Source organism: Trachypithecus francoisi, unplaced genomic scaffold, assembly GCF_009764315.1.
Source record: "Trachypithecus francoisi isolate TF-2019V2 unplaced genomic scaffold, Tfra_2.0 Lachesis_group0, whole genome shotgun sequence".
Taxonomy (NCBI): Eukaryota; Metazoa; Chordata; class Mammalia; order Primates; family Cercopithecidae; genus Trachypithecus; species Trachypithecus francoisi.
The window spans coordinates 59,016,579-59,029,012 of record NW_022681453.1 but is presented as its reverse complement, the minus strand read 5'-3'; the positions used below and the strand labels follow the sequence as shown (position 1 = coordinate 59,029,012).

General features: G+C 42.1%; 1 protein-coding gene across 11 annotated transcripts in view; it reads right to left on the bottom strand.

The window, feature by feature from the left end:
* The window catches only part of NR2C2 (nuclear receptor subfamily 2 group C member 2), a 97,487-nt gene that overhangs the window by 33,764 nt on the left and 51,289 nt on the right, over positions 1-12,434 (bottom strand). For 8 of the 11 annotated variants that reach the window (XR_004437041.1, XM_033210815.1, XM_033210809.1 and 5 more), the window contains 2 exons: positions 6,218-6,328; positions 5,572-5,628 (listed from right to left, as the gene is read on the bottom strand). Coding sequence is in view for 9 of the 11 variants with exons in the window: in XM_033210809.1 (XP_033066700.1) it covers positions 5,572-5,628; positions 6,218-6,328 (168 nt within the window). In the remaining 2 variants the exon portion in view is untranslated. The remainder of the gene's footprint in view (positions 1-5,571; positions 5,629-6,217; positions 6,329-12,434) is intronic. The other 3 variants (XR_004437042.1, XM_033210817.1, XM_033210814.1) reach the window with 1 other exon arrangement.

Below are 12,434 nucleotides of genomic sequence, written 5' to 3'. Positions count from 1 at the left end.
GCTCAAGCCTGTAATCCCAGCACTTTGGGAGGCCGAGACGGGCGGATCACGAGGTCAGGAGATCGAGACCATCCTGGCGAACATGGTGAAACCTCGTCTCTACTAAAAAAAAAATACAAAAAATCAGCCGGGCGAGGTGGCGGGCGCCTGTAGTCCCAGCTACTTGGGAGGCTGAGGCGGGAGAATGGCGTAAACCCAGGAGGCGGAGCTTGCAGTGAGCTGAGATCTGGCCACTGCACTCCAGCCTGGGCGACAGAGCGAGACTCCGTCTCAAAAAAAAAAAAAAAAAAAGAAGATAAGGGCTATTTTCTGTGATTTTTAGGGCCCTCAATAGCCTACCTAGTCAGAGCTGCTCTAATGCTTGTTGTGAAAAGGTGAATTTGTTTGAACATGATTGATATGTTAGTAAATAATTAGCATATAATGCAAATTTTGTGTTTATGTGTGGTTTCTTCCATGAATAACACTAAGTAAATAGGTTAACAGAAAACGACACTGAGCTGAAGTTATCCATGCAGGGATACTCAGTGCACATGGTATGAGTCACATTCAATCCATCTGGTGATTTCAGGTCACCTCATGTCCACCACTCACAGTAACTCATGAGACGCAATCCTCCCTACACCTACCTCCACAAAGAAACTACAGGACTTTTTCAAGGTAAAGTGCCGTATTTATTTATTTTTGAGATGGAATTTCACTCTTGTTGCCCAGGCTGGAGTGCAATGGCACGATCGATCTCAGCTCACGGTAACCTCTGCCTCCCAGGTTCAAGCGATTCTCCCGCCTCAGCCTCCAGAGAAGCTGGGATTACAGACACACGGTACCATGCCCAGCTAATTTTTTTGTATTTTTAGTAGAGATGGGGTTTTTCCATGTTGGTCAGGCTGGTCTCAAACTCCCGACCTCAGGTGATCTGTCCATCTCGGCCTCCCAAAGTGCTGGGATTACAGGCATGAGCCACCACGCCTGATCAAGTACCATATTTATTATAGTCACTATGTATTTAACGACTTGCAGGTTTTATTAGATTCACTATCTGTTTTTTAATATGTTGCTGACAAAGTTTTTGAGTATTGTGTCACTAATCTCATTTTTTTCCCATCAGTCCTGTGGTTTTCATTGCACAATTTGGCAAGTGTGGGAATTTTCAGGAATGCGTGTCACATTATAGCACAACTGACTTTACTCTACTAAGCTAAGGTCCTCTCTAGTTAAGGTCCTCTCTAGTTCTAATCCCAAAGGACCTTGAAATGATCTTATACACCACCATTCTCCCCCATGTTACCCACTCTCTTCCAGCCAGCTCAACATCTCTGTCGCAAAGAAGAGCCTGCCAATGAATGGGCTGCAGGCAAAAACCAGCCACTGGATAACTTTTGTTTGACTACCCAAAATTATTTCTTTTAAATTTTTTTCTTGAGACCAGGTCTTGCTCTGTCACCCAGGCTGGAGTGCAGTAGCATGATGTTGGCTCTTTACAACCTCCACCTCTCAGCCTCAAGTGATCCTCCCATCTCAGTCTCCCAAGTAACTGGAACTACAGACTCGTGCCACCACGCTTGGATAATTTTTGTATTTTTTGTAGAGATGACGTCTCATTATGTTGCCCAGGCTGGTCTTGAACTCCTGAGCTCAAACGATCCACCTACATCAGCCTCCAAAGTGCTGGGATTACAGGTGTGAGCCACTGCACTCAGCCCCCTAAATATTTTTTTAAAAAACTTTGCTAACATCTAAAAATTGAGTATTTCCCATAATCAAAATCAAATTTGTAGTTCTCTTGACAAACTGGAAGCTCAGGTCATCCTAGGCTCAAGTTCTCCCCATGGTGCCAGGTGGCTGGAGATGGGTGTGGGTTGGCTACCCCTTTAGATGAGGTAGCCTCTCCAGTTCATCCCTATCCTCACCTTGCCACCTCTTTCACTGTAAACACGGGAGACAGGGCTTGGTAGCTACAGACATGAATATGAATGCTTACTCTACTACTTTCCAGCTGTGTCAACTTGGAGCAGTTACACAAGCCCTTGAGCTCCATTTATGTATCTATGAAAAAGGATGACTAGGAAAGTGAAACGATATGATGTGTGTGAAACTGCTTGGTACACTGCCCAGAACATGCCAGGACCTTGCTAAAGTATTTCTTCCCTCTAAGCTCTCACATACTCCTTTCCTCACTCAGTCTTGTCTTATCCCTTTCATCTTATCAAATCGCTCCTGATGAAAAAGTCAAGACTTTTTACCATGGCTTACTCATTCTTTCATTCATTTCTCAAATATTTACTGAGGGTCTCCTCTGTCAGACAGTGTGTTAGACAGTGGCATATGAAGATGGCTCCTGACCTCATGAAACTTTTAGTTCAGTCGAAGAGACTGGCAATACACAAGGAAACAAACCAGTCAGTAAACAATTTCAATTTATGATACATGTTATGAAAGAAAAGACCAGGTTGGGGTAACCCTGAATAACAAAAGTACTTAACTTTAGAAAGAGAGGTCAGGGGGCTGGGTGCGGTGGCTCAATCCTGTAATCCCAGCACTCTGGGAGGCCAAGGCGGGCAGATCACAAAGTCAGGAGATTGAGACCATCCTGTCTAACACAGTGAAAATCCGTCTCTACTAAAAATACAAAAAATTAGCCAGGCGTGGTGGCAAGCACCTGTAGTCCCAGCTACTCGGGAGGCTGAGGCAGGAGAATGGCGTGAACCCGGGAGATGGAGGTTGCAGTGAGCCAAGATCACGCCACTACACTCCAGCCTGGGTGACACAGCGAGACTCCACCTCAAAAAAAAAAAAAAACAGAGAGAGAGGTCAGGGAAAACCTCTGACAAGGTGACATTTAAGACAAGATTTGGGCTGGGTGGCACAGTAGCTAGTGCCTGTAATCCCAGTACTTTGGGAGGCCAAGGCGGGAGGATCACCTGAGGTCAGGAGTTCAAGACCAGCCTGGTCAACATGGTGAAACTCTGTCTCTATTAAAAATACAAGATTAGCTGGGCGTGGTGGCGTATGTCTATAATCCCAGCTACTTGGGAGGCTAAGGCAGAAGAATCGCTTGAACCTGAGAGGCAGAAGTTGCAGTGAGCCAACACTGTGCCACTGTACTCCAGCCTGGGTGACAAGAGCGAAACGCCTTTATTAAAAAAAAAAAAAAAGATTTAAGGCTGAGGAGACAGCAGCCAGATAAATGTTTAGCGTTCCAGCAAAGAGAAATGTTCTGGCATATGGAAAGCCCTGAGAGGAAAAAACTCCTAGGAACTGCTATCAGGCCCATGGACAACCAGCATGGCCCAGGCACCTAAAGAGGGAGGTGGGACGGCCCTGCTGCGAGTCTGGATTTCTTTCTGAGTACAATGAGAATCCCTTCAAGGGTTTGTCCCCCGACCCAAAACCAGCTCTTCGGATTTCCCATACTATTTATATACACATAACACCCATCCACTCACATACCTACATATATACAATTTCCTATAACAAATATAGAATTTACATATAGAATATATATAAAGTTTATAAGACAGATCATATATTAGAGCATACCAAAAGATAATAGCAAAGATTATTAACTAAAAATAAAAAGGGTAGAAGGAACCTGCTTTAAAAAAGGTTTGCAAAAAGGTAAATAAATCCTGACCTTTGCGAAAAGGTAAATAAATCTTTTACTTAAGTATAAATCTTAGCTCATATGAATAGTTCTGAATTATTATTTTAGTTTTTTGAGACAGGGTCTTGCTCTGTGGCCCAGGCTGGAGTGCAGTGGCACGATCACAGCTCACTGCAGCCTCAACCTCTGGGGCTCAAGCAACCCTCCCACCAAAGCTTCCCAAGTAGCTGGGACTACAGGAATGCATCACCATGTCTGGCTAATTTTTTAGTTTTTTTTTGTAGAGATACAATCTCACTTTGTTGCTCAGGCTGGTCTCGAACTCTTGGGCTCAAGTGATAAGCCTTCTTCAGCCTCCATAAGTGCTGGGATTACAAGTGTGAGCCACCATACCCAGCCTAAATGGAAGATATTAATCCAAATATATCAACAATCACTTTATGAATTGATCCACATTCACAATGAAAAGACAGATTGTCAGCTGGGTAAAAAAACAAGACTCTTATGAAATTATACAGGAAGTAGGAAAAAAATGGGAAAAAATCAAGACCCCAATACATATTGCCTACAGGAGACCCACTTTATATATAAAGACACAGACAGATGCAAAATAAAGTGATGGAGTAGCTGATAGCGGTGCACATCTGTAGTCCCAACTACTTGAGAGGCTGAGGCAGAAGGATAGCTTGGGCTCAGGAGTTTGAAGTTGTAGTGCCCTACAATCCTGTCTATGAATAGTAAATGCACTCCAGCCTGGGCAACAGAGCAAGACTCTCCTAAAAAAAAAAAAAAAAAAGGCCGGGTGCGGTGGCTCACGCCTGTAATCCCAGCACTTTGGGAGGCTGAGGCGGGCAGATCACAAGGTCAGGAGATCGAGACCACGGTGAAACCACGTCTCTACTAAACATACAAAAAATTAGCCGGGCATGGTGGCGGGCGCCTGTAGTCCCAGCTACTCAGGAGGCTGGGACAGGAGAATGGCGTGAACCCAGGAGGTGGAGCTTGCAGTGAGCCGAGATCGCGCCACTGCACTCCAGCCTGGGCGACAGAGCCAGACTGAGCCAGACTCCGTGGCAAAAAAAAAAAAAAAAAAAAAAAAAAAGTTGGCCAGGCATGGTGGCTCACACCTGTAGTCCCAGCACTTTGGGAGGCTGAGGCAGGCGGATTGCTTGAGCTCAGAAGTTTGAGACCTGCCTTGGCAACATGGTGAGATCCCATCTCTATTAAAAAAAACAAAACAAAACAAATCGTGTGTGTGTGTGTGTGTATCCAGGCATGGTGGTATGCGCCTGTAGCCCCAACTACTTGGGAGGCGTAGATGAGAGGATGGCTTGAGCCTGTGAGGTAGAGGCTGCAGTGAGCTGTGTTCACACCATTGCACTCCAGCCTGGGTGACAGAGCAAGACCCTGTCTCAAAAAAAAAAAAAAAAAGTGTCCAAACATAGAGAAAGTTATACCATGCTAGCAACCAACACTAATAAAAAGAAAGCTGGAGCAACTACAGTAATTTCAGACAAAGCAGACTTCAGAACAAGGAAAATAAAGATAAAGGGAAGTGGTACATAATAAGAAAGGGGTGGCTGGGCATGGTGACTCAAGCCTGTAATCCCAGCACAAAATACTCAGCTGAGGCAGGAGTATCACTTGAGGTCAGGAGTTCAAGACCAGCCTGGGCAATACAGCAAGACCCTGTCTCAAAAATAAATAAAAAGAAAGCAAGCAACCAAGAAAGCAAGCAAGAAAGCGGTTAATTCTCCAAAAGACATAACAATATAAAACACATATGCAACTAACAACAGAGCATCAAAGTGAGGCAAAAAAACTGATAAAATTGCAAGGAGAAAAACAGAGAAATCAACAGTTAAAACTGGCTTTTTGATTCAGCTTGTTGAGATAACAATAAATCTTTGTCATCAATATATTATCCCTTCCTCCCAGCTTTTTGCCTACAAGCGTGATACACCTACCTTCTCTTTGTTCAAAGAGGTGAAAACACTCAATGGGCCAGAGGCAGGTTCAGAGCCCTAGGGAAGACAACTTCCCATAAGTGAATATCGATTAGTTAATAACAATATTAATAATAATAGTTATTATATAATTAGTACATATTGAACATTATTATGTGTCAGGCACCATTCTAAGCACTTTATAAGCAATATCCCTTTGATTCTTCATAATAACTTCGTGAGGCAAATAACTACTATTATGTGTATTTTCCAAATGAAGAAAGTGAGGCATTAAAATGTTAATTGACCAAGGTCAAAAAAGCTAAGTGGGGCACTGGATTTGACTTCAAGTAGGGGCCCTTGCTCTCAATCACAGTACTAAGATATGCGGCCTCTCAATTTGGAAGCAAATAAGTAATAAAATGGTACTTCATCTCAATAGTTTGAAACAACGGTTCAGGCTTTTGCTTTACATGTAAGTTGGTTAAATAAATGTAAGCATTTTTTATTTTTTTTTAAAGAATCGATGAAGTTGTATTGTATTTGATGCCTAAAAGGCACAACTCCTTAGTGAAACCCTTAGGAAGGTTTGTTTTTGGAAAGAGTTCAGGAAAGGCAGAGTTGCCTTTGGCAGATAGGTGGAACGAAGTGGGACTGGTGCAGGTACCTGAATGCGCTGAGGTGAGGCTACAGCAGAGTCGGTGGAGATTATCTGGATGCGTGGGGAGGGGCTGGTCATCCCTGGAGATTCCGGCCGAGAGGTCTGTGTACGTGTTACCTGTGGGCGAGAAGTGGGCTGGATCATAAGGGGGTTCAGAATGATGCTCAGAGGTGGCCTGAAGACCATGCCTCTTGCTTTCACTGTGGCCTGGAGTGATAAACTTGTATGGTTCTGAGGTTGGACCCAGAAGGATGACAAAGGAATCAATGAGATGTTGCTATAGGGTGTCCCCCAGGAAAATACAATCTTAAAACAGCTGTTCCTAATGTTGGAAATGCAAGAAGAAACCAAAGGAATTTGCAATTCTGCTCTGCACACTTTAATAAAGTAAAAACCTACCAAAATAACATTTTAAAGATGATCTTTGAATGTTATCCCTGTCTCCAAAGCCACCTGTAAAACATTCCTTTAATATGATGGTTTCCCAAGAAAGGCTCTCACAACACAGCAGGGGATGACAAACAAAACCGACATTACACTAAAAACTACTGGGATTAGTACTTATAAAAAAGGGTTCTGGTAATTTCTCAGCCCCAATGGGATGGAGCTGGGAAAAGCCTGTCAGGACCACAGGGTCTGAAATTTAGTCAATACTTATACCAAAGGCAAGGTTCAGGTGCTAGGTGGTCACCTGGATATTTGAAGTGGACAGATATATTTTTTCTTGATAGAAAGTGTATTGTGGCTGGCTGTGGCGGCTCACACCTAAAATCCCAGCACTTTGGGAGGCTGAGGCGGGAGGATCACTTGAGGTCAGGAGTTAGAGACCAGCCTGACCAACATGGTAAAACCCTGTCTCTACTAAAAATACAAAATTAGCCAGGCATGGTAGCATATGCCTATAATCCCAGCTACTAGGAAGGCTGAGACAGGAGAATTGCTTGAACCCGGGAGGCAGTGGTTGCAGTGAGCCAAGATCGCGCCACTGCACTCCAGCCTGGGCGACAAGACTGAAACTCTGTCTCCAGAAGAAAAGAAAAAAGAAAAAAAAAGAAAAAGGAAAAACCCCCCAAAACAAAAACACAATAATCAATTGTATTTTTATATATTAGCAATGAGCAATCTGAAAATGAAATTAAGGAAGCAATCCCACTGACCACGCATCAAAAAGGATAATATATTTAGAAATAAAATAAATTTCACAAAAGAAATGCAAGATTTGAATACTGAAAACTATAAAATATTGCTATGAGAAATTTAAAACACCTAAATAGGCCGGGCACGGTGGCTCACGAGGTCAGGAGATCGAGACCATCCTGGCTAACACAGTGAAACCCTGTCTCTACCAAAAATACAAAAAATTAGTTGGGCGAGGTGGTGGGCGCCTATATCCCCAGCTACTAGGGAGGCTGAGGCAGGAGAATGGTGTGAACCTGGGAGGCAGAGCTTGCAGTGAGCTGACACTGCGCCACTGCACTCCAGCCTGGGCGAAAGAGCAAGATTCCGTAAAAAACAGAAACAAAAACAAAAACCCTAAATAAACAGAGAGACATTTGTGTTCATGGATTGTAAAACTTAATATTGTTAAGATGGTGATATTCCCCAAATTGATATACAGATTCAATGTAATCCCTATCAAAATTTCAGGTGCTTTTTTGCATAAATTGACAAAATGATCCTAAAATTAATATGGGAATGAATGTGACCTAGAATATTCAAAACAATCTTGGAAAAGAATGAAGTTGGAGGACTCACACTTCCTTATTTCAAAACTTATTTCCAAAGCTACAGTAGTTAAAACTGTGTGGAATCCAGCTATAACACTTCTGGGTATTTACCCAAAAGATTTGAAATCAGTTTGTCGAAGAGATGTCTGCATTCCCATGTTCTTTGCAGCACTGTCTGCAATAGCCAAGTTACATAATCAACCAATATGTCCATCAATAGATGAATGAATAAAGAAAATGTGGTATAAACACACAATGGAATACTATTCAGCCTTTAAAAAGAAGGAAATTCGGTCATTTCTGACAACACGGATGGAATTGGAGAACATTATGGTAACTGAAATAGGCCAGGCACAGAAAGACAAATACCACATGTTCTCACCTAAATGCAGAATCTAAAAGAATCAAACTCATAAAACCAGAGTAAAATGGTAGTTACAGAGGCTGAGGGGCAGGGGGAATGAGGAGATGAAAGGTCAAAAGGTACAAAATCTCAGACAGGAGGAATACTTTTATTTTTTTTAGATCTATTGCACAGCATGGCGAATATAGTTAATAAAAGGCTAGTGTACATTTCAAAATTGCTAAGAGTAAATTTCAAATGTTCTCATGGCAAAAATAAGTATTTAAGGTGATGGATATGTTAATGAGCTTGCATTTTTACACATTGTACTCATAGATCATAACATCACTTTGTACTGTAAATATATGAAATTATAAACTCCTTGTAACTTATAAAAAAATTGCAGTACTGGTAAAAAGACAAGACATACAGACCAAAGGAATATAACAGAGAACGCAGAAATAAACTCTCACGTGTATGTTCAAATTTGAGAAAGGTGCCACAATAATTCAATAGGCAAAGAACAGTCTTTGACAAATGGTGACGGGACAAGTGGAAATCAAACGCAGGGGAACAAATCTGGACACCTACCTTGCACTATTACAAAAAAAAAAAATCAAAATGGATCAAAGATCTACATGTAAGAGTTAAAACTATAAAACTCTCAGAAAACACAGGTGTAAATTTTTGTGAACTTGAATTAGGTGATTCTTAGATGACACCAAAAGCGAAAGTAGCACAAGAAAAATTAGAAAATAATCATCAAAACTAGAAACTTTTTTTTTTTGGGACAAGATCTCTTACTCTGTCACCTGTGCTGGAGTGCAGTAGCACAATTATGGCTCACTGCAGCCTCATCCTCCTGGGCCCAAGCAATCCTCTCAACTCAGCTTCCTGAGTAGCTAGGATGACAGATGTGTGCCACCATGCCCGGCTAATTTATTTTGTTGTTTTGTTTCTGAGACGGAGTTTCACTCTTGTTGCCCAGGCTGGAGTGCAATGGTGCAATCTCAGCTCACTGCAACCTCTGCCTCCTGGGTTCAAGTGATTCTCCTGCCTCAGCCTCCCAAGTAGCTGAGATTAAAGGCATGAGCCACCATGCCCGGATAATTTTGTATCCTTAGTAGAGTCGGAGTTTCTTCATTTTGGTCAGGCTGGTCTCCAACTCCCGACCTCAGGTGATCCACCCGCCTCGGCCTCCCAAAGTGCTGGGATTACAGGCGTGAGCCACCGTGCCCGGCCGTAAAAAAAATTTTTTTTTTTTGATACAGGGACTCACTCCTGGATGCCCAGGCCAGAATGCAGGGGCATGATCTTGGTTCACTGCAGCCTCAACCTTCCAGACTCAAGTGATCTACCCACCTCACGCCCCCAAGTAGCTGGGACTATGGGTGTGCACCACCTAATTTTAAATTTTTTTGCAGAGATGATGTCTCCCTATGTTGCCCAGGCTTGTCTCCAACTCCTGGTTAAAGTGATCCTTCCTCCTTGGCCTCCCAAAGTGTTGGGATTACAGGTGTGAGCCAGCATACCTGAACCCAAACTAATGAGTTTTGTGTTTCAAAAGACACCATTGAGAAAGTGAAAAGACCACCTATAAAATGGGGGGGAAAAAGTGCAAATCATGTATCATTACAACTTAATAACAAAAAGACAAAAATCCCAATTTAAAAATGGGCAAAGACTTAAGACATTTCTCCTAGAAGATATACAAATGGCCAATAAGCACAGGAAAAGATGTTTAAAGGTCATTAGTTGTTAGGGAAATGCAAATCAAGACCACGATGAGATACCACTTCATATCCACTAGGTTGGCTACAATGTAAAAGATAGACAATAACAAGTATTGGTGAAAATGTGGAGATGGGAACCTTCATACACTGCTGGTAGTAATGTAGAATGGTACAGTTACTTTGGAAAACAGTCTGGCTGTTCCTCAAAGTTAAACACAGAGTTGCCATGGGAACCATAATTTCACTCCTAGGTATACACTCAAGACAAAGAAAAACATATGTATACACAAAAGCTTGTATACAAATGTTCACAGCAGCATTAGTGATAACAGGTAAAAAGTAGAAACAACTCAAATATCTCTCAAATGACGAATGGATAAATAAAACATGGTATATCCATGTAATGGAATATTATTTGGCAATAAAAAGGAATGAAGTGCTGATACATGCTACAACATGGAAGAATCAGCCACAAAAGACCACCATATATTGCATGATTATATTTATTTAAAATGTCCAGAATGGGCAAATCCATGGAGACAGAAAGTAGATCAGTGGTTGCCCAGGTGATAGGGGAATGGGAATAGCAAGAATAATTGTTAAGAGATGTGGGTTTTTTAGTGGGGGCATGATGAAAATATTCTGGATTTAGACAGTGGTGATGGTTGTATACGCTTGTGAATGTACTAAAACCAACTAAGCTGTCCATTTTTAAAAAATGAATTTTATGGTATGTGAATTACTATCTCAATTTGATAAAATTATCAATTAATTCATTACTGGGCTATTAAATTTTTTTCTTTCATAAGCATACATTTTAACAACAACAAATTCACTACAATGAAGTCAACAGAATCCCACATTTTTACAGTGACTTTTAGCTTAAAAAATATGGATTAGCTCTCTCTTCACTAAGAAATAGGCAGGACAAGCACAACCATTTTATAGGAGGTATGGTGAGGCTCAGATCCTGCAAGGTATGTCTCCCAGGATCATGTACATATAATGGCTGGCTCTGTTTATTTGTAACTGAAAAGAAAAGGCTGGCCACTTTATCAGAGTATATTCATTGAATCCTTTAACAATGAACATTTAAATTTTTGGTTGAGTCTATCAGTTTGCAAGTTAATTCTGACAGTTTCAGATACATTTACGTGTTGCTTAAAGACAGGATATGTTCTTTTTTTTTTTTTTTTTTTTTTTTTTTTTTTTTTTTTGAGGCGGAGTCTCGCTCTGTCGCCCGGGCTGGAGTGCAGTGACCGGATCTCAGCTCACTGCAAGCTCCGCCTCCCGGGTTCACGCCATTCTCCTGCCTCAGCCTCCAAGTAGCTGGGACTACAGGCGCCGCCATCTCGCCCGGCTAGTTTTTTGTATTTTTAGTAGAGACGGGGTTTCACTGTGTTAGCCAGATGGTCTCGATCTCCTGACCTCGTGATCCGCCCGTCTCGGCCTCCCAAAGTGCTGGGATTACAGGCTTGAGCCACCGCGCCCGGCCAAGACAGGAATATGTTCTGAGAAATGTGTCATTAGGTCATTTCATCGTGTGAACACGATAGCGTGTACTTACACAAACCTAGATGGCATAACCTACTACACATCTAGGCTATGCGGTATGGCCTATTGCCCCTGGGCTACAAACTTGTACAGCATGTGACTGTGGTGAATACTATAGCCAACTGTAACACAATGGTAAGTATCTGCGTATCTAAACATAGAAAAGGTACAGTCAAAATGCAGTTATAATCTTATGGGACTATCTTCCTTCCTATAGGCACTCCGGCACTAACAGAAATATCATTATATGGTTCACATTTGGTTTGTGACTACATTGAGAATTCTTCACTGGCAGAATAATAGGCCAAATTTTGGCTCACGTCCTTACTTTACTTGCAAGAAGTTTTAAAGTCATCAGCATTATTGGAGTAACCACAGGCTATGGAATCTGACAGACCTGGACTTTGAAACTTGTACTATCACCTTAAACAAGTCATTTAAACCCCTAACCAGGCGCGGTGGCTCACGCCTGTAATCCCATCACTTTGGGAGGCCGAGGAGGGCAGATCACGAGGTCAGGAGATAGAGACCATCCTGGCTAACATGGTGAAACCCCATCTCTACTAAAAATACAAAAAATTAGCTGGGCGTGGTGGCAGGCGCCTGTAGTCCCAGCTACTCGGGAGGCTGAGGCAGGAGAATGGTGTGAACCTGGGAGGCAGAGCTTGCAGCAAGCTGAGATCACGCCACTGCACTCCAGCCTGGGGGACAGAGCGAGACTCTGTCTCAAAAAATAAATAAATATATAAATAAATCTTCTAATAGCGAATATGTGAAACTTCAAAATTTCCTCAAATTCAACATGGACATACTGTTACTACTTTATGGCACTGGTGTGAAAGTTAATGAATAATAAGTTAAACATT